This window comes from Diabrotica virgifera, chromosome 6, assembly GCF_917563875.1.
Source record: "Diabrotica virgifera virgifera chromosome 6, PGI_DIABVI_V3a".
NCBI lineage: Eukaryota > Metazoa > Arthropoda > Insecta > Coleoptera > Chrysomelidae > Diabrotica > Diabrotica virgifera.
The window spans coordinates 6,865,317-6,887,851 of record NC_065448.1 but is presented as its reverse complement, the minus strand read 5'-3'; the positions used below and the strand labels follow the sequence as shown (position 1 = coordinate 6,887,851).

Genomic DNA, 22,535 nt, shown 5'->3' with positions numbered 1-22,535 from the left:
TAGCAATTCTGTGAAAACAGCGTGAAAGTAAAATAGTCATATTTTCAACGTATTTAAAAAAATCATTAAAAAGTCATTTTTATCACTCGGAAAACATTTTACTAAAATAGAGTCACTTTTGGCTTATAAACAATTTGAATAACCTTGTTAATATTGACTGTAGGCTAAAACTACAATGAGATTTGAAAAACTGGTATTTTTATACGAATTTTCAAATAAAAATTATAGGTTAATTACGGTTAAAGTTAGCTACTTTTTTTTATTTAATTGACGGCTACTTTGTTTATAACAATTAAGCAACCTAACTAGAGCTATTTTAAAGTTGAAGATATATAGTTTATGTGTAAAAGTTTGAGTAAACTTTGAACCACAACAGAGTGGTTATTAAAGTTTTAAAAATGGCGTCCGAACGGAATTAATTCGTGGTCGGTGGAGAGGAATTATTAAAATCCGTGCACTGAAAAAATGAAACTGATTCTGCAAACATATGCTGCGATTTATATCGCCGGAGCTTGTTGATGGATTTTGATCATAATTTTTTAATTTCTATGTACTCGTAGTCTTAGAGTACGTTATGTACACACATCCCCACCTAACATTACAAAATGTTAGGGGGAACTCACCCTTATCACTCAGGGATATGAAAAGTAGATTACGACTGATTCTAAGACCTACCGAATACACATATATAATTACATAAAAATCGGTCAAGCGGTCTCGGACTATGGAAAGTAAATATGACAGGAGAATTTTCTAGATGTAAATATATAGATGGCTGTTAACGAAAATAGGGGTTGGTGATAAAAGAGTGAAAATTAAGGGTTGTATGTATTTTTTATTTCTACATCATATAAAATTAAGGTAGATAATTTTGTCCAAAAAAATAAAAAAAAATGTCAGGGTGCAACCCTCCTTATAACTTATGGGTATGAAAAATAGATTAAAACCTCTTCTCCTCCTATAGGATATACTAAAAATCGGCCAAGCCGTTTCGGAGTAGTATGGTAACTAACACTGTTACAGGAGAATTTGATGTATATAAAAGTAACTGAGGATTAAATAATAAAAGTGGCTAACTTTGAGCCGAATTAACCTAGGCCAAAAGTTTTTTTCTGAAAATTCGTGTAAAAATACCAGCTTTTTAAATCCTAAAGTATATTTACTCTATAGTCAATATTAACAAAGCTATTCAAATTGTTATAAGCCAAAAATGACGCTATTTTACTAAACTTCTTTCGGAGTGATAAAAACGACTTTTTAATGATTTTTTTCAACACTTTGAAAACATAACTATTCTTCTTGCATGTGATTTCCACAGAATTGCTATGTCATTATTATTTTCTGAACAATAACATTGCGAAAAAAAAGCTATTTGCGATAAACAAATTGAATAAAATTTAAACTAATTGACGAATCGTCTTAAAATTTTTTGTGCGTTATATGGAATGTTTGACTCAACTTTTATTGCAATATCAAAGCCTTAAGGCCTTTTTCGCAAAAGTTATAGCACATTTTTTATTTTTAAAATTTTAGTTTTATATTGCCATTTTCCGAAGCAAAAAATGATCGGACTAAAATTCAAAAAGTTCCATTTTAAACCTTGGCTGATCTACTAAAATACGATTACTCTAAATAATATATACTTCATCTAATTTACTTACGGTTGCACGTCATCCGCGTCATAGCCCGTGACGTCACATGATACCAACACGAAATATTTAGGCGGTAGGTGTGTTCTTTTTATAATCACTTTGTCGAGTACACTGGCATTACAGCCACTAGACATATTTTATTATATACCCGTAGAAATAATATTTGAAAATTTCTATTAATGTTAACGTAAAGAAATACACAATAATATGTTTCATTTAATTTGTACAAATGGATTATAAAGCGTTTTTATGAAGCACATTTGTTCGGAATACACTGTAAGTATAATCGAGCAAAGGTGGCATTTTGACATACATTGGTAACATTTATTTGACAGTTGCGATGATGACAGTTCATATTTGTTTATATTATTTACTACAAGTATTTGTTTCAATATATTTACTGTTTTTATTATGTACTTTAACGTAAGATTATAACTTAATTCTTGTTTTCTATTTTTAAAGATTTTATTTATTTACATTGAATATTAATTTGTTTTGCTGTAAAATCCACTTCCGCAAAAATTGTGTGACGTATTTGATTTAAAATGAATTCAAGAATTTTTTGTAATTGGGCAACAGTGTCAACTTAGATCTCTAACGTAGATAATGACGTGCAACGGTAAGTAAATTAGATGAACTGTATGTATATAATTACCCTATTTTTACCTGTAGCGATTTAAATGAAAAAACTGCCATTTCTGACCCTTATTTTTTGTTAATAACTAAGTTTCTCGTCCGAACTGTGACGGGTATTTTTGTATTTATAATGTATTAGGTATATAGTAGCCAAAAAATCCATTTGCAACCTGGCTGCTCAAGTGTCCCGACAAAAACCTTATTTCCCTGGAGTATATCTTCGCTTTTAATATTACGTGATTGTTTTCTATCGTATGCATGTATTATTTTTATATTTGCTTGACAGTTCTACTTTTTTTTAATCAATGGTTAGTGTAATCACCTCAAAACCAGATTAAACAAGAAAATTTAAGTTTCCAAAGTTTTTCCTCTCTCTTCAATGGGTTCTTCTTCTTAAAGTTCCCTCTCCTATCGGAGGTTGAATATCATAATGGCTATGATCACTTTGTTGGCTGCTGCTCTGAACAGTTGTAATAAACTACAGTTAAACCATTCTCTAAGGTTCCTCAGCCAGGAGATGCTTCTTTTCCTTGGATCCTTCCTTGCATAATAATTCTCAACAACTCATATTTTTCTCCTCTAGTAATGTGACCCAAATATTCCAGTATTCAATGGCATTACACCCTAAATCGAGCCTTGGTCTGCTTTACCTCCAACTTTGCCGGTCCCTCACGGATCTTCTCCAAGTTCTCACGTCAAGCAAATTTAGCAAGTCTGCTGCCACTTCATTCCTCCGCCTTTTCCGTGGCCTTCCTTTTGGTCTTGCGCCCTGCACTTTACTATCTAGGGCTCTTTTCGGAAATCTTTCGGCTTCTAATCTCACTAAGTGATCAGCCCAGCTCATGAACTTTAACGAATTCTGAGCTTGATGCATCTTTGAACACTTCGTAGAGTTCATCGTTGTACCTGGATATCCATACTCCGGCTTCGTTAATAGGTCCAAATATCTTCCTTGTTCTTTCCTTCCTGTTTTATCGAAAACTTCCAGCTTTATTTTTGCACTTTCTGTCATCACTCATGTCTTGCATTCATAAAATAGTATTGGTCTGATAATAATTTTGTATGCCCTGATTTTAAACCTCCAGTGTGTGTTTTGAATCTATCTTAAAGATAAGGTAATCGAGGCTGCAAAAGACTGAGGCAGCGGTTTCCACTGGCCGTAAGCCATGGATGTCCGATAATACGTGGACTGTGATTCAACGCAAAAAAGAACATAAAACTAGACACGGAACAAACGATGAATACAGAACGTTATCGAGAGAAATCAGAAAACAGTGCCGCAAAGATAAAGCTGATTACATCTTTCAAATATGCAGAGAGATAGAGGAACATGGCTGTCGAAATGAACCGAGGGACTTATTCAAGAAGATCAAACACCAGAGAATTTAAACCTCAAACGTGGTCTGTAATAGATAAGGAAGGTAATTTAAAGACCAATACCTACTGATGAAATATTGGAAACATGGCGAAACTACTGTGGCGAGCTATATAAAAATAACGAGGTATCAACAGAAAATCAGTGACCTTCTGACTACCCTAAAGAGCCTACTTGTCTTACTTGCTGAAGTCAAAGATACAATTAAATCACTAAATAGAAATAAATCCCCAGGCATTGATTCAATACCATGTGAAATACTATAGTTACTAGGTGACAAAGGATTACATATCATCCATTCTATCTGTGTCGCTGTTTGGAATTCAGGAAAATGGCCATCTGATTGGTGTACCTCAATTTATATCCCACTACACAAAAAAGGAACTACTACTGGCATGATTTTTCACAGACATCATGGAAACTGGAAATATTCCACAAGAACTAAAGCGCTCTAAGATAATAGCCATACTAAAGCCAGGCAAACCCGCCGACAACCTAAAAAACTACAGGCCAATTGCGCTTCTCTCTGCCATCTACAAACTATTAGAGAGGCTTACATATAATAGAATCAGCACAGAACTGTTCCAGGTGATCCCAGTCGAACAAGCAGGTTTTCGACCAGAACGAAGCTGCGCGGACCAGGTAATGTCACTCACCACCTACATCGAAACGGGTTTCCAAAGAAGACTTAAAACTTCAGCGGTATTTATTGATCTCTCGGCAGCTTACGATACAGTATGGAGAGGGGGCCTTATATACAAAATTCTCCGTGCAATCCCCTGTAAACCAATAGCACGCCTAATAGATAGCATGCTCAACGACCGAATATTTCAAGTAGTGATGGGCACAGATATCAGCCCACCAAAGAAACTTAAGAATGGACTACCACAGGGGTCAGTGCTCTCTCCACTACTATTTAGCTTATACTTAGCAGATATGCCGGAAACACAATCAAGAAAGTTCGGATACGCCGATGACTGGGCCCTCACTATACGATGCAGAACACTAGAAACGTCTGAAGAAGTTCTGAAGACTTATCTATATTGGGCAAATATTTTCGCAAGTGGCGACTTCAACCAAATTCATCCAAAACAGAAGTTAGTTGCTTTCACCTGAACAATAAACTTGCTGGAAAGGAACTCAACATACGGTTTGAAAATACCACACTTACCCACAACAAAACACCGAAGTACCTGGGCGTAAAACTAGACAGAACGCTATCATTTAAAGAGCATTTAACAAAAACTGCGCAAAAGTTGAGTACAAGAAATAACATCATACAGAAGCTCTGCGGTACCACCTGGGAGCATCGGCTTCCACTCTCCGCTCTACTGCATTAGCCCTTGTTTTCTCGGCCGCTGAATATTGTGCTCCAGTTTGGCTACACATCCCACACGTAAAAAAGGTCGACACTCAGCTGCACAGCACTATGAGGATGATAGCTGGTACAATTAAATCAACTCCCACCCAATGGCTTCCAGTATTAAGTCACATCCCACCTCCACATTTACGACGAGTTGACGCACTTACACGTGAATACAAAAAGATCATGGACAATATAAATCTGCCGATCCACCAAGATACCGAGGATGCACGAAATACCCGTCTCCGCTCTAGAAAACCACCAATAAAAACGGCAAGAATGATACATGAGGAGTTCAACATCACGAATGCATGGTTCCAAGAATGGAACGCATGGCAAAATAACATGCCCTGCATTGCCCACAAGCCACCAGGTTTTGACCAGGTCTGACCAAATAAAGCATTCAGCTAGAAACTCATTCTGCGAAGCTCTTAGAGCAGCTGAAGATAGAGACCAATGGAGAAACATTGTTATAAATATTGGAAGAAATCACGATCCTCAGTAATGGGGAAACGGCAAGAGAGAGAGTCCGAAGTATTGTAACTTTCGAGATTTGATGATGTTCAGTACCTCTTGGTTCTTCTTCATTCTTCGAACCTCATCATTTATGACACGACCAGTCTATGGTATTTTAAGTATTCTGTTACCTCTTCCGTTCTGCTAGACATAATAAATGGTTTCGTACCGAAAATAAAAGCATCTTTAAAACTCACGTAACTGACGTAACATTCAAGCCTACATCACAGAATTTCGTTGCAAAGAGTCTTAAATCACAACAACTATTTATATTATTAACACCACTTACTTTGTTAACAACACTAGCAGAAGCGATAGACCCCATCACGCTTCCAGGTTCAGCTTTAATGGAAGTAGCCTGAGAAGCTGGTCGTTGAAACTGCTGTTGTGTTTGCGGCATGCGAGCCGTTTGAGGTGTGTTCGGCGTGTTGGGTTTGTGCTCTGATACTACATTAACGCATCCCTGGCTAGCAACTCCCACGCTGTTGATCGTCTGTAAGGGATTCATGGGCCAGACGTCAGCAGCTGGGTTGATTGGATTCAATGTTGGTGGGACCATCGGAAGAGGAACGACAGGAACGGTTGGGCAAATGAACGGGGAGGTGGGATGATAGAGGGCGTTGTTGTAGTTGTAGATCATGCTGGCTGGCATATATTGAACTGGAAATATAAACAAATAAAAGCGGTAAAACCGTGGAATTTTGAGAATCAACACCGATTTTAATGAAAATTTGGGTTTTAGCTTTGTTGACACTCTTCTTCAAAATCTACCCTATACCGAACTGCGCTTGTGTCCTGTTTTACAACAACCCCATGTAGGTGATGAAAATATTTTAATCAAAATAACTGCGGAAATCGATAGAGTGACCAATTATGAGTAAATTTTGTTCTATACAGTTTTTTTGCAAAATTTATATATTCCAAGTTATTTGCGATTGAAAATATGCATTTTTCATTGAAAAACTCACGTTTTTCAATGCTTAAGCCTTATTAGAATCAAAAAATGGGAAAGCATCAGGACCTGGAAATATCCCCATCGAACTGATAAAATATGGACCAGACATACTGCACGAAATAATGACAGAACTCTTCAACAAATGCATGTTGCAGGGAGAAAAAATACCAGAAGACTGGAATTGTGCATACATTAGCTCGATTTACAAAAAAGGAGACAAAACGTTGTGCAAAAACTACATAGGCATAAGTATAACCAGTGCAATGGGGAGGTTGTATGGCCGAGTATTAAAGAAAAGGGTGGAATTAGAAATTCAGGACATGGAAGAACAAAGTGGTTTTCGCGCCGGTAGATCGTGCGCAGATAACGTATTCGTGATGCAACACATAATAGAGAAAAGAAGAGCAAGGAATCTGTCTACTCACCTAACATTTATTGATCTGGAAAAGCCCACGACACGGTACCTTTAAAGAAACTCTTTGAAATTTTGACCACGATAGGCATAAGCGAAGCATATGTGCGAGCAATTCAAAATATGTATCAAAATCCGAAAAGTTGTATTAAACAGGGAAAATCTATGTCGAAACCATTCCCTGTTTCAAAATGTTTAAGGCAAGGGTGCTGCTTATCGCCAACACTATTTAAAATATACATCCAGAAAGCTCTGGAGCAATGGAAGAAAACAGTTGCTGGGATGGGAATAATGATTGAAGAAAACTGCTTAACAACTTTGTTTTTTGCTGATGACCAAATAATTCTTGCCAACGATGAACATGGTATGGATTATATGCTAAGAAAGTTACAGATCGAATATGAAAAATGGGGCCTATGTATGAACATAGAGAAATCGGAATATTTGAGAATAGGAGAGGAAACCGAAGATCCGGAATTAGAGTTAAGAAATATAAGGAAATGTAAGGAATATAGATATTTAGGAAGCATACATAATATCAGAAGAAGGAACTATAAAAAGAGACATACAACATAGGATACAGTAAGGAAGGAAAGCAACTCGTATTTTAAATGATCTACTATGGTCTAACAAGGTGAAGCTGAACACAAAGTTAACAATCTACAGAACAATTGTGGAACCTATTATAGCTTATGGAGCAGAGTGTTGGCAACTCACACGAAAGGAAAGAAAATATATAGAAGTAGCGGAAATGGATTACTTACGTAGAGCATGCAGAGTATCTAGATTAGAACACGTACCAAATGAGGAAATAAGACGGCGGACAAAAAGTTTATATTCCACGGTTAACCATATAGAAACAAAGAAATTGCTATGGTATGGTCATGTTATGAGGATATCAGAGGAAAGATGGCCAAAAAGAGCATTAAATTACACACCCATAAATAGAAGAAAGGGAAGGCCTACAGAAACATGGAAGAAAGGCATAGAACAGCCTATGGCAGATAGAGCTATTGACGAAAACGAATGGGTGGATAGAAACATTATTAGGAACAAAATTGTGGCTGATAAAAAAAAACAGAGATTCTCGTCGGAAAAACCTAGGTAAACCCAATAACTCCTGAGTTATTGCTCTTTAAAGGATGGTTATTTTCGAAGAACCTCGAAATGGAGAATTTTCAATCTCAAATAACTCGAATGTGGTGCAATTTTTTGGGAAAACTTAAGAGACATTTAACCTTTGACAAAAATTTTTTGCATAAGAACTGACTGACTTATGACGAAGTCGATATCTGCTTTTTTCTTTTTGAAATGTAAAAAATTAAACCCTTGGCGTTACAATCCTAATAGAAATGAATAGCTTCCCACTTGAAATTAACTTTATTTAGGTATAATTGATACGATCCATGTGATTCGACCGGTTTGAAATGCTTAGTTTAGAAAAAATAGTTGATTAAATCAAAAACGACATTTTTAAAATTTTTAAAAAAAGTGAGTTTTTCTTAAATATATCTAGAAGTAAGTATTCATAATATGAAAAACTGTTTCAAATATTAATTGTAGAATTTCTTTTACTACAATTTTTTTTGTTTTTGTATCATGAATATTTTTAGATTTATTTAAGAAAAATGCACTTTTTTTAATCATAATAATGTCAATTTCGATTTAGGTCCGGTTTCACCAACAACAAATAAATCAATGAATAGTTATTCGTCGATTAAAATTTATTAGACGTTTATATTTACATTTTGTTTCAATATAATTTTGATAATTTAAAGTAAAACTGGCGAATTTTCTTTCTTAAAAATATTTACAGCGAGATTATCTTGCCAATTAATTCGAAGAGTAAATTTATTTTGATAAATAACTAAAATAAGTCTTATGTGACGTTAGTAAAATGGAGAAATGTCAGTTTATTGGTCGAGGAACTTTATTCATAGAATAAACTACTATTTGTCGTTGGTGAAACTGCCCATTAATCAACTATTTTTTTTAAACTGAGCATTCCAAACCGGTCGAATCACATGGATCGTATCAATTATACCCAAATAAAGTTAATATCCAGTGGAAATCTATTCATTTCTATTAGGATTGTAACGACGAGGGATTAATTTTTACATTAAAAAAAAGCAGAGAGCGACTTTATTTTCATCATAAGTCAGTAAGTTATTATGCAAAAAACTTTTATCGGAGCTTATTTGAAAGGTCTTTTAATGTGGTTTAAAAGATGTCTGTCTCTTAAGGTTTCCCTAAAAAATTGCACCACATTCGAGTTATTTGAGATTAAAGGTTCTCCATTTTGATATTCTTCGAAAATAACCATCCTTTAAAGAGCAATAAATCAGTAGTTATTGGGTTTACATAGGTCTTTCAGACACGAATCTCTTTGTTTTTTTTTATTAGCTACAATTTTGTTTTTAATGATTTTTTCTATAAAATTAAATTTTTCTAAGTTATTTATGGAAAACGGTTATAAAACGTGAGTTTTTTCAGTGAAAAATGCATAGTGTAAATCGGAAATAATTTGGAAAGTGTCAATTTTGCAAAAAAATTTTATAGAACAAAATTTACTTAGAACAGAATTGGTTACTCTATCGATTTCCATAGTTATTTTGATTAAAAAAATTTCATCCCCTAGATGGGGTTGTTTTCACCCCCAGGCCAAAAGCGCAGTTCGGCATAGGGTAGATTTTGACAAAGGTTATAATTACTATCTAAATCCAAATTTTAAAGGAAATCAACCTCAGTTCTAAAAATTCCACGAGAAAATGGCTGTTGATTGGACTAAGATTTTATACCAAAAAGCTGAAATCAACAACAGCGTACCTTGATAGCGAGATCCATGCAGAACTGGATCACTGAAATGTCCAGGTATAGTTCGTGAAGGGGTTGTTGGTATGTAGTATAGGGGAAACATCCCGGCTCCGTAGTTTCCTGGGCCACCAGGACTCCCTAGACCTGAGTTGGTTGTGTTCGTGTGGGTGTTGTGCATCGTGGTTACAGTCACAGAAAACGGAGGCCATAGATTGACGTCGTTTAACTAGAAAACAAAAATATATCTGTAATATAACATTTAGAATCTTTTATTAGTTACAAAATCAACAATTGACCTTTGGATGCTGGTAAATACCTATCAGTGGCGTGCTGGAACTTTTCAAGCGGCCCGGTGATTTTATAGAAAAGCGGCCTCCAATCCTCATTTTACCTTCTATTATCAGAATGTTTTATTCGTTATTTATAAAATCAAAAAAAAACAAAAATATGAATTATTTTTAAATCAAACATAAAACTTTGTCATAAAACATAAAACAAAAAATTCGTCGATTATTTCTGGCTCATAATATCATAAATATCATTTAAGCTCATACAAAGCTTCTTTTTCTATAGTCATTAGCATAAATGTTTCCAAGTAATCTTCTGTTAAAGTACTTCTTAACCGATTTTTTGTATTTCAACGTTGAAAAGCTTCTTTCGCAAGATACTTGTGTCACTGAAAGAATTAATAAATGCTTATGAGCCATTTAAATTTGGATAAACACACTGATAAAAGTTCTACTTATGCAAAACAGCGTAACAGCAAGCTATACAATCTTTAAACTTTTTAGTACCACACGGAGGTGAAGTTTTCACGATATCAAAAACATTGTCATTTGTTACTTGATGTTGGTTATCACTTGGATTAAACATATCATCCTTCATAATTTCTGTAGACTGAACATATTCATGATTAACTCGATGATCTATAATTTCAGTATTTTGCAAAATCCTATTTTTTGATACAATCCAATTATCAGCAAAATCCATGAGTTCTTCTCTAATTGCAGTGGCAGATATAGACCAGTAAGGATCTATTTTTGGGTGGATGTGAGAGGTGACATTCAGATTTTTGCAGATAAAGTTAGGTGATAACTTCGTTAATAATAATTGAATTATGCTCCTTCTCAAATATGCCCGGAACATTAATAAAAAAAAATAAAATATTTAAAAATTTCAAAAAATTTCGTTTTTTTTTCTAATTTTTTTGCTTATAACTTAAAAACTATTCATTTTAGAACAAAGTCGTATAGGAATAAAACAAAGATAATTAAATTTTCTATCAGACGCGATTGGTTAAAAATGTCTTAATTTATCACCCTTGCTTCAAAATAGCAATAAATATAAAATAAGGGGGCAAAACAAGCCTGTCCTTATTCAATGATTTTCCATCACTTAGGTTACACTTGAAACCTTCCTAATTCGCTTAGAATATTTTTGTAATGTGCTAAAGCCGTACACCAAATTTCATTAAGATTGACTTACTAGATTTTGCATAATAATTTTGCAATTTAAACTTTTTTTAAAAAATTAAAATTTTTTAAAATCTTGCATAACAAAAACTAGAACATACAAAGATTTGTCAATTTTTTTACATATAAAGAAGTACTCCACCTATCTAATGCACTTTACGGAATTGAAATCGGATTATTTAAGCAGCCTCAGCAATGTTTTAAAGTTATAAACAATTTTTTGGCTTATAAACAAATTAGTGCTGTGGAGAGGAGGGGGTGCTACGGGCTCCTTTATTTAGATGGGCTTACCCAAGTTTTTTTTATGTATTTTGACCCGTATAACACGAATTTTTTGGGTAACAGTTGATCCGGATGTCGATAAGATTGTTATAAACAAAGAACTTGAGGAATTACATAACATCGATTTTCCGCAAAATACATTTTTTTGTATTTCTTGGGTAATTCTAAGCAAAAAATGTTCTTACAAGTTTTTTCGTAGGATGCATAGTTTTCGAGATAAACGCGGTGGAACTTTCAAAAAATCGAGAAATTGCAATTTTTGAACGCGAATAACGTTTGATTAAAAAATAAAATAGCAATTCTGCTGACAGCATTTGAAAGTTTAAGTCAAATTATACCGGTTTTAATTATTTGCATTGCTAAAAATTAATTTTTTTATTATTAAACAAAGCTATTTGTTTATAAGCCAAAAAATTGTTTATAAATTTAAAACATTGCCGAGGCCCCTTAAATAATCCGATTTTAATTCTGTAAAGTATATTAGATAGGTAGAGCACCTCTTTATATGTAAAAAAATTAGCCAACTTCTAAATGGTCTACTTTTTGTTCAGAAATATTTTAAAAAATTTGAACTTTTTTAAAAACATTTAGATTGCAAATTTATTATGCAAAATTTATTAGGTCGATTTTAATGAAATTTGGTGCACGATTTAAGTATATTACAAAGAATTTCCTAAGCGAATTACTAAGATTCTAAGTGCCACCAAAGTGGTTAAAAAATATTGAATAACAACAGACTTATTTTGCCCCCTTATTTTGTATTTATTGCTATATTGCAGAAAAGGTAATATCTTAAGACATTTTTTACCAGTCGTATATCATACAAAATTCAATTATCTTTATTTTATTTCTCTACGACTTTGTTCCAAAACGAATCGATTTAAAGTTATAAGCAAAGAAAGCAGAAAAAAATCGATGTTTTTCGAAATTTTTAAATATTTTAATTTTTTTATTAATGTTCCGGGCATATTTGAGAAGGAGCATAAGTCAATTATTATTACTGAAGGTGTCACCTAACTTTATCTGCAAAAATCCGAATGCCACCTCTCACATCCAAAAATAGACGTTTTTTCGCAGATCCTTACTGGTCTAATGTGGTAGGATAAAAATTTTAATTTTTCAGTAAATGATTTAAATTCCGTTAAAGGTATAAAGGGTTAAAGGGTTATTGTATAAAAATTTCTAGGATGTAGAGTACTTATTTCATCATAAAACGATTTGTCTTGATCAAATCGTTTTAGATACTTCCAATAATTCGGTCAAAAATGTGCAAGACGTTTTTCCATTTTTTATTCTGAAGAGTATATACATGTTTTAAGGAAATTGGAAAACCATAAATATACTTGTATGTATGAAAATAAATATTATCTGTAGCAATCTATTTCTAGAGTCTTATTCATTTACTTAAACTGTATTTTACAATTAAAAAAAATTTAATTTTTTTTAAATGTTTTATTAATATCATTAGCAAAATTAACATTCGATTAGAAATTAAAAAAAATATTTGTTTCTGTTAGATCTAAAATTGTTTTGAAAAAAACCTATTTGACAGGCCTCAAGAGGCCGCGGCCTCTCGATGATTGCACCGGTTCATTTATATACCCAGCACGCCACTGATACCTATAGATGATAGAGTTTTACGTAGACAAGGCAAAAACTCTCGTAGACAAGTCCCGTCCACATACACAGTGATGAGCGCGCTAATAACAGGCAAAATAACCCAAAAGATGGAAAACATATTAAGTTGTGAGATAAAAAGAAATAAACCTAGTAGAGGAGGGAAATTTAGCGATAAAAACGTATAAATTTACATTATATTGATTGTTTCTCACCTTTAGGCGTATCAGAGGAGTAGGTATGTCAACTAAAACTGTCACTGTCACAGTGTTAGTTGCCAAACTCGTCCGATACGTCTAAACGTAGGAAACGATCAATATAATGTAAATTTATACGTTTCTATCGCTAAATTTCCTCCCTCTACCTACTAGTTTCATTTCTTTTTATATCTCACAATTTAATATGTTTTCCATCTTTTGCGTTATTTTGCCGGTTATTGGGGCGCTCATCACTGTATACTATAATAGAATCCTGTAGAATTAAACCAGTATTTACTAATAATAGTACTTACTGCAGGTTGGTATACAGGTTGCTCGGTGCAGTGCATAGAAAGAGGTATTTGAGATTGAACGGTGATTGGTTTGACTGCAGGTGCAACCGTTTCTTCTTTTTGGTTTATAATTTCTGGAGCTACGTGTTTATGTTTGGATATTTTGTGGTTGTCTCCATCTTGAGAATGGGTTCCACTTCGCTTAATTCCGTGAGCGTATTCGTCCAAAAAGTGCTAAAACAGGTTGAAAGTTAAATTAAAGACATTCGACCATGCTTATAATTTGTGTAGTCTGGTACAACCATCTGTCGAACGAGTAGATCAATATAGTATATTATGTTAAAAAGGTAAAAGATGAAAACCAATAACAGACACATATATCATCCAGGTATCGCCATTCCGGCTAGGGTCATGTAACTTGTAGCTTCTTGATTGCTATAATAATAAATATTTACTGTATGAACAATATTGTTTGATATACATGACGAAAGGAAACAAAACAAGAAGAATGCTGTGCACAAGAGATTGGAGTTGGAGCTGAAAGTTAGGTTGGTTAGGTGCTACCTTTTCTCGACTTTGTTGTATGAAATGGAAGCTTGGACCTTGAATGCGGCATCAATGAAAAAACTTGAATCATTTGAGCTGTGGGTGTATAGAAGAATTGTGAAAATATCGTGGACAGAATACGTCACAAACAAAGAGGTTCTGAGAAATAGGTATGAATAAAGAAGTGGAAATTTTAAATTCAATCAAAACATGAAAATTGGAATATCTCGGAAATATTAGACGTACAACTTGCTCCAATTGATTATGTAGGGAAAGATTCAAGGAAAAAGAAGCATAGGGAGAAGATCGTGGCTACGCAACCTGAGAGAATGGTACGGATGTACATCAAACGAACTTTTCAGAGCAGCCGTCTCCAAAGTCCGAATAGCTATGATGATTGCCGACATCCGTCGCGGAGATGGTACTTGAAGAAGAAGAAGAAGGTACATTGATTATAGATGACTTTCACGAGAGCAATCTACCTTAAGTCTTATTAAGACTACGATTTAACACAATAAACACAACGTTATTGTCTAATTCTTCTGGTAATATTTTCCTCTCCTTGCTTTGGTCTGTGTCGTGCTTTTCTACCATAATAATATAGTAGGTACATGCCACAGGAAATTATCATAAGAAAATGTTATTCATTTAATTTTTTTGTTTAAAAATAAGTTTGACTTACCTCGTTTTTGTCGAAAGCTCCTCTATCACCAATTATACATTTTTCTGATTTCAGATGACTTTTCTTGCTATCTTTGATCGTTGATCTGTATTCACGATGTTTCTTTAGCATTATTTTTTCCATATCTTCATTGTGCCTATAATACATAAATTTTAATTGAATATTTTTAATTAAAAATACGAATCATTAAACATAGAAACAAATGACAGTAGGGTTAGACGTTTAATAGTCCAGGGGCCAGGGGTTGTTTCGTGGCCGATCAAAGTCAACGGAATTTCAAAGTCTATTCTCATGTATTTTGACCATAGATATATTAACAATAGATCAGGCTAGTTATATGCCGCTTAATGCATTGAGGTGTAACGGCAATATCAAGTACAGTGGTCTAGCTATCTTTGTCTGGTATACGAGTGTGAGCGTATTTACCAAGAGGTGGGAGACAAAATACCTGCGGAATGACTGAAATGTCTAGACGATGAAACTCTACCGGTACTACTGGATCTGTTTAATGAATTATATAAAGCCGGAAAAATCCCTCAGGAATGGTTGGTGTCCACCTTTGTAACAATACCAAAAACAATATATGCCAAAAATTGTTCGGACTATAGGACAATATCACTAATAAGCCATACCCTTAAAATATTTCTAAAGGTGACTGACTCATGGAAGTTATACAGAAAGCTAGAATATGATATGGATGATACCCAATTTGGGTTCCGCAAAGGACTTGGAACAAGAGAGGCATTGTTTGTGTTTAATGTCCTCTCTCAAAGATGCTTAGATATGAAGCTGGATATTTATTCCTGTTTTATCGACTTCGAAAAAGCGTTCGACAAGGTCCGACATGAAAAACTAATAGAATTGAAAAACAGAAATATAGACAGACGAGATTTACGAATTATCATCAATCTGTATTGGAATAAAAAGGCCAATATAAAGATAGAAGAACAAGAATCCGAGAATATTGATATAAAGAGAGGAGTAAGATAGGGTTGTGTTCTGTCGCCGCTACTGTTTAACCTGTACAGTGAAGCCATATTGCTAAGTGATGGAATCTCTATAAACGGAAGAATAGTAAATAACATAAGATTCGCTAATGACACCGTTATAATGGCAGACACCCTGGAATCGCTACAAGAATTGCTAAATAGAATTAACGATTATTGCATTCGATACGGACTAAAAATAAACAAGAAAAAAACTAAATTTATGATTGTCTCAAAAACAGAACATGGAAATGAAAGGTTAATGATAGAGCAAACCCAAATAGAAAAAGTTAAGACATATAAATATCTGGGAACCTGGGTTGATGACAAAAATGACCAAAGCAAAGAAATTAAAGTCCGAATTGAAACTGCAAGGCAAGCATTTATAAAAATGAAGACACTGCTTACAAACAAAGACCTTCAGTTGCCTCTCAGATTGAGGGCTCTAAGATGCTACATATTTTCTATATTGCTATACGGAATGGAAGCTTGGACATTGAAGAGACAACACTTAAGAAGAATAGAAGCGTTCGAAATGTGGTGTTACAGAAGAATATTGAAAATTGAGTGGGTTCAAAGGATTACCAATGTTAAAGTGCTCGACGTTTAAATAAGGAGTTAGAAATTATGACGAGTATAAAAACTAGAAAACTGGAATATTTGGGTCACATTACCAGAGAAAAATATGAGTTGCTGAGAATTATTATGCAAGGAAGAATCCAAGGAATAAGAAGCATAGGAAGAAGATGGATCTCCTGGTTGAGGAACCTTAGAGAATGGTTTAACTGTAGTTCATTACAACTATTCAGAGCAGCAGCCAATAAAGTGACCATAGCCATTATGATATCCAACCTTCGATAGGAAAGGGGACTTAAAGAAGAAGGGACTAATGGAACGACACAGACATAGAGGCAGCGGCCATCATATGCTAGAGAGAGAAAGCTAAGTGCCGGTAGAGAAAAATAGATATATCACCGACCCGAACTTATCCGCGTTACGCTATTTTTCGTACCTTGCCTAATCTACGTATTATTATATCTATGATTTTGGGCCGCTAAACAATTTTTTAAAAGGTATGTTTCTAAATTTTAAATACACTAAAACTTACCTCACCAATAGTGATTCTGTTAGTAATGGTGGCCTGTATGAGTCTCCATTAGATGTGTTAGTATTCGTCGTAGCGCTCTCCATATTTTGATTACTAACGGAACTTAAGTTTCCAGCACTTCCACTACCAGATGTGCCACTGTTTTGTACTGGTGATAAACATTTCCTGGAAAAATATATAACTTGAGTATTGATCTTTAATATTCATGAAAATAATAATCCAAGAGGCAGCGCTGAAAAATCTTTTTGAATTTACTAAAGCTAGATTTTTCACAGTTGATTACTGTGAGTGTGTAGAGAAACATACTGCGGTCGGTCAAGCGAAACGTAGAACAGGGGTTACTGAGAGGGTATCAAATTTGCTTTCCTGCGAAGGTAATTAAATCCATTTACTAATAGTCTGGGCTGATTATCGGAGAATAGGCCATTTTTGGGAAAAGTTATTTACCAGTAATTTTATTGCTGGAATCGAAGCTTATGATTATATATACAGAGAGAGTCTGTAAAGTGGAATAAATTCAATATCTCAAATACTAATTGTTTTTTTGGAAAATGCTCAGACCCGTCGATTAGTATTTCAAATTGTCCTTTTTGACATTCAATAAAAATGTATACAGGGTGTCCCAATTTAGAGATATGACGTCATCGTCGATTTTCTTAAATGGCAACACTGTCATTTTGATAGCTAATTTGATAGGGTTTGTAAAGTTATACATAACTGCAAAATATCAAATTTTTATTCTCTACCATTTACAAGATAATAGAAAATAACAAAGTTATATCTGTAATTTGGAATATATTCAATAATTAAAATACTAACTGTTTTTTTGAAAAATGCTCAGACCCGTCGATTAGTATATCAAATTGTCATTTTTGACATATAATAATAATGTATACAGGGTGTCCCAATTTAGAGATATGACGTCATCGTTGATTTTCTTAAATGGCAACACTGTCATTTTGATAGCTATTTTGATAGGGTGTGTAAAGTTATACACAACTGCAAAATTTCAAATTTGTATTCTCTACCATTTAGATGATAATAAAAAATAACAAAGTTATGAAAAAGAAGTAATCAACTAATAATTGAATTTAATTATTTCAATAAATTAAGCAAAAACTCATAATGTTGCCCTCAATTATTGTCAAATTGTCAATGGGCAACGTTATGAGCATTTGCTTAATTGAAATAAATAAATTCAATTATTATTTGACTACTTCTTGTTCTTCATAACTTTGTTATTTTTTATTATCTTGTAAATGGTAGGGAATAAAATTTTGAAATTTTTCAGATGTGTATAACTTTACACACACTATCAAAATAGCTATCAAAATGATAGTGTTGCCATTTAAGAAAATCAACGATGACGTCATATCTCTAAATTGGGACACCCTGTATACATTATGTCAAAAATGACAATTTGATATACTAATCGACGGTCTGAGCATTTTAAAAAAAAACAGTCAGTATTTTAATTATTGAATATATTCCAAATTACAGATATAACTTTGTTATTTTCTATTATCTTGTAAATGGTAGAGAATAAAAATTTGATATTTTGCAGTTATGTATAACTTTACAAACCCTATCAAATTAGCTATCAAAATGACAGTGTTGCCATTTAAGAAAATCGACGATGACGTCATATCTCTAAATTGGGACACCCTGTATACATTTTTATTGAATGTCAAAAAGGACAATTTGAAATACTAATCGACGGGTCTGAGCATTTTCCAAAAAAAACAATTAGTATTTGAGATATTGAATTTATTCCACTTTACAGACTCTCTCTGTATATTAATAATATAGGTATGCAAAGTCTGCAGATAGTGTGCTACTTTTTTTATAAACCAAATGGCGCCCGAAAATCGTGTTATTTTCAATTATTGCTCTATAACTCCGAAGATTTTAACTTTACAACAAAAACACTCAAATAAAAATTCACCGCAATTAAATTCTGCATAGAGATATGTTTTTCCCGATCTGTTTCGACGAAAATTTTCCTCGGAAAATGCTGGTTTTCCCAACAAAATCTTCAATTTTCAAATAAAGTTTTAGATAAGTAATTATCTACCAATAATTAAATAATTTGGTGACTTAAAAGCCTTCTTGGTTTAGATTATAGTTTCAGAAGCTGGTGAAAATTGAACGAATATTTTAGCAACAATTCAATTGTTAATTAATAATTTGCGGTCGCAATAATAACCAAAATAATTATGATACACTGATCAAACTTTGAAATCTTATAAAGATGAGATGCCTATTTAACATTTTGTCGACAAAATATAAATTTTTTATTTTTTTGCATAATCTTTAAATGTTTAAAAAAAATAGTTATAAACAAATTAACGTTTCTCAGAAAGTTTTTATTATATTCTAATTTTAAAAAATAGTTAAAATGCGTATTTTAAATATCTTGAAAATGAATACTTTAAAACCTTTTTGCAACCATTTTCAAAAAGTTATGAAACAGCAAAGTAAACATACGATTTTTTAAAATTAGAATATAATAAACGTTGTTTATAATTTTTTTTAATTCTTTCAAAGCGTAAAAGTGAGTTTAAAGTACAAGCTAATTATTTACAAAAAATATCGATTATTAGTTTAATGGTTATATTTTAATTAAAGATTATAAATATATTTTTTGTAATTTACACGCGCAGAAGTAGGCTAATACAGTACTGTAGCTAAAATTTTCACTCGAAGCGACGATTGCCGCTCGACGTACACTTAATAAATAAAATTATAGTATTATGATTGTATGCTGCGTGTCAGTCGCTTCGAGTGAACATTTTAACTCCGGCTCTGTATCAAGCCTACTTTCGCGCTAAAAATTACAAAAAAAAGTATTTTTAATCTTTGATTAAAATATAACCATTGAACTAATATTTGATATTCTTTGTGAGTAATTAGATTGTACCACAGACTCACTTTTAAGCTTTGAAAAAATTAAAACAAATTATAAGCAACGGAGCAATCGTATATTTAGTTTGCTGTTTCATAACTTTTTTGCAAATGGTTGGAAAAATTTTTTAAAGCATTCATTTTCAAGACCTTTGAAATACGCATTTTAAGTATTTTTTAAAATTAGAATATAATAAACAATTTCTAAGAAATATTCATTTGTTTATAACTATTTTTTTAAACATTTAAAGGTCATGCAAAAAAATGAAAAATTTATATTTTGTCGACAAAATTTTAAATAGGCATCACATCTTTATAATCTTTCTAAGTTTGATCAATGTCTCATGATTATTTTGGTTGTTATTGCGACTGTAAATTGTTAATTATTAATTGAATTGTTGCTAAAATATTCGTTTAATTTTCACCGGCTTCTGCAGTTATAATCTATACCAAGAAATCTTTTATTTCACCAAGTTATTTAATTATTGATAAATAATTACTTGCCCAATTACTTTGCCAAATTTATTTGAAAATTCGAGATTTTGTTGGGAAAACCCACATTATCTTAGGAAAATTTTCGTCGCAGCAAATTGGGAAAAACATGCCTCTATGTAGAATTAAATTGGAGTGAATTTTTTTTTGAGTATTTTTGGTGTAAAGTTAAAATCTTCGGAGTTATAGACCAATAATTGAAAAAAACACTATTTGGGGGCGCCATTTTGTTAATAAAAAAAGTAGCACACTATCTGCGGACTTTGCATACCTATATTATTAATATATTTGATCGTAATATTCGATTCCAGCAATAAAATTGCTGGTAAATAACCTTTCTTTGTCCTTTACTAATTAGACCAGCGTATTATAACTATTTTTTTTTTTCAAAATTTAAAGATTATGCAAAAAAAAAGAAAAATTTATATTTTGTCGATAAAATATTAAATAAGCATCTCATCTTTATAATCTTTATAAGTTTGATCAATGTATCATGATTATTTTGGTTATTATTGCGATCGTAAATTGTTAATTAACAATTGAATTGTTGCTAAAATATTCGTTTAATTTTCACCATCTTCTGGAATTACAATCTATACCAAGAAAGCTTTGATGTCACTAAGTTGTTTAATTATTGATTAATAATTACTTACCTAAAACTTTATTTGAAAATTAGAGTTTTTGTTGGGAAAGCCCGCATTTTCCGAGGAAAATTTTCGTCGGAGCAAATCGGGAAAAACATATCTCTATGCAGAATTTATTTGCTGTGAATTTTTATTTGGGAGTTTTTGTTGTAAACTTAAAATCTTCGGAGTTATAGAGCAATAATTGAAAAAAATACGATTTGTCGGCGCCATTTTGTTTATAAAAAAAGTAGCACACTATCTGCGGACTTTGCATACCTATATTATTAATATATAGGAGCTTATAATTCGATTCCAGCAATAAAATTGCTGGTAAATAACTTTTCCATGAATTTTGCTAATTAGCCCAGAGTATAAAGCTGAAAATCAGTATGTACAAACATTCTAAATTAAATATAAATAAAAGTTATTATAGTCGGTCAGCTGTATGACGGGACAGAGCCGTTCGGTCGGCCCCAGTGAATGTACAGGGTTATTCACTATATTTTGACCCCCTTGCAAACTGCTTTATTTACAGAATTAGAAAAAAATGTAAAATATAAAAGTTATTCGATTTTTAAATTATGATTTTTTGACATATATATCGAACTAGTGACGTCATCCATCTGGGCGTGATGACGTAATCGACTATTTTTTAAATGGGAATAGGGTCGAGTGCTAGCTTATTTGAAAGTTTATTAAATTCCCTATTCAGTAATATAAACATTAACATGATTAATTATACAGGGTGTCCAAAAAAAATTTTTAATTAAATTAATTGTTTAATTATTAATTAAAAAAAAATTTTGACACCCTGTATAAATAATGATCTTAATGTTTATAGTACTGTATAGAGAATTGAATAACTTTCAAATGAGCTAGCACACGACCACTATTCTCATTTAAAAAAATTGTCGATTACGTTATCACGCCCAGGTGTATGACGTCATTAGTACGAGATATATGTCAAAAAATCATATTAAAAATTAAAAAACTTTTGTATTTTACATTTTTTTTTCTAATTCTGTAAATAAATCAGTTTACAAGGGGATCAAAATATAGTGAATAATACATTCACAATATACAATAATACAATGAAATACATTCATTGGGGCCGACCAACCGGCTCTGTCCCGTCATACAGCTGACCGACTATAATAACTTTTATTTATATTCAATTTAGAATGTGTGTACTGATTTTCAGCCTTAGTAAATGGATTTAATTACCTTCGTAGGAAAGCAACTTTGATACCCTCTCAGTAACCCCTGTTCTACGTTTCGCTTGACCGACCGCAGTATGTTTATCTACACAATCACAGTAATCAACTGTGAAAAAATTAGCTTTAGTAAATTCAAAGATATTTTTCAGCGCTGCCCCTCCGTATATAATTAATATTTGACGAAAAATGCTCACTATAAGATCTTGTGTCCATATACTTTTATGACAAGGATCTTTCTCTTTACCTTTAACAGAGCTTTATATTAATTGTTACGACATGCAACAGGCATGTAAAATTTATTTATCGAAAAAGTCTTTTGACGAAATTGAACGACTATTAAAAATCTGGAGTATTCTAGATTTTAAAGAAGTGCAATAAAACATTTCAATG

The 22,535-nt window shown here is 32.6% G+C and overlaps 1 protein-coding gene across 4 annotated transcripts in view; it reads right to left on the bottom strand.

Moving 5' to 3' along the window:
• The window catches only part of LOC114349438 (period circadian protein), a 152,974-nt gene that overhangs the window by 20,292 nt on the left and 110,147 nt on the right, over window positions 1-22,535 (bottom strand). For all 4 annotated transcript variants that reach the window (XM_050654255.1, XM_050654256.1, XM_050654257.1 and 1 more), the window contains exons 14-18: window positions 16,907-17,071; window positions 14,813-14,948; window positions 13,606-13,818; window positions 9,736-9,949; window positions 5,832-6,202 (exon numbers count right to left, since the gene is read on the bottom strand). In XM_050654255.1, coding sequence (XP_050510212.1) covers window positions 5,832-6,202; window positions 9,736-9,949; window positions 13,606-13,818; window positions 14,813-14,948; window positions 16,907-17,071 — 1,099 coding nt within the window. The remainder of the gene's footprint in view (window positions 1-5,831; window positions 6,203-9,735; window positions 9,950-13,605; window positions 13,819-14,812; window positions 14,949-16,906; window positions 17,072-22,535) is intronic.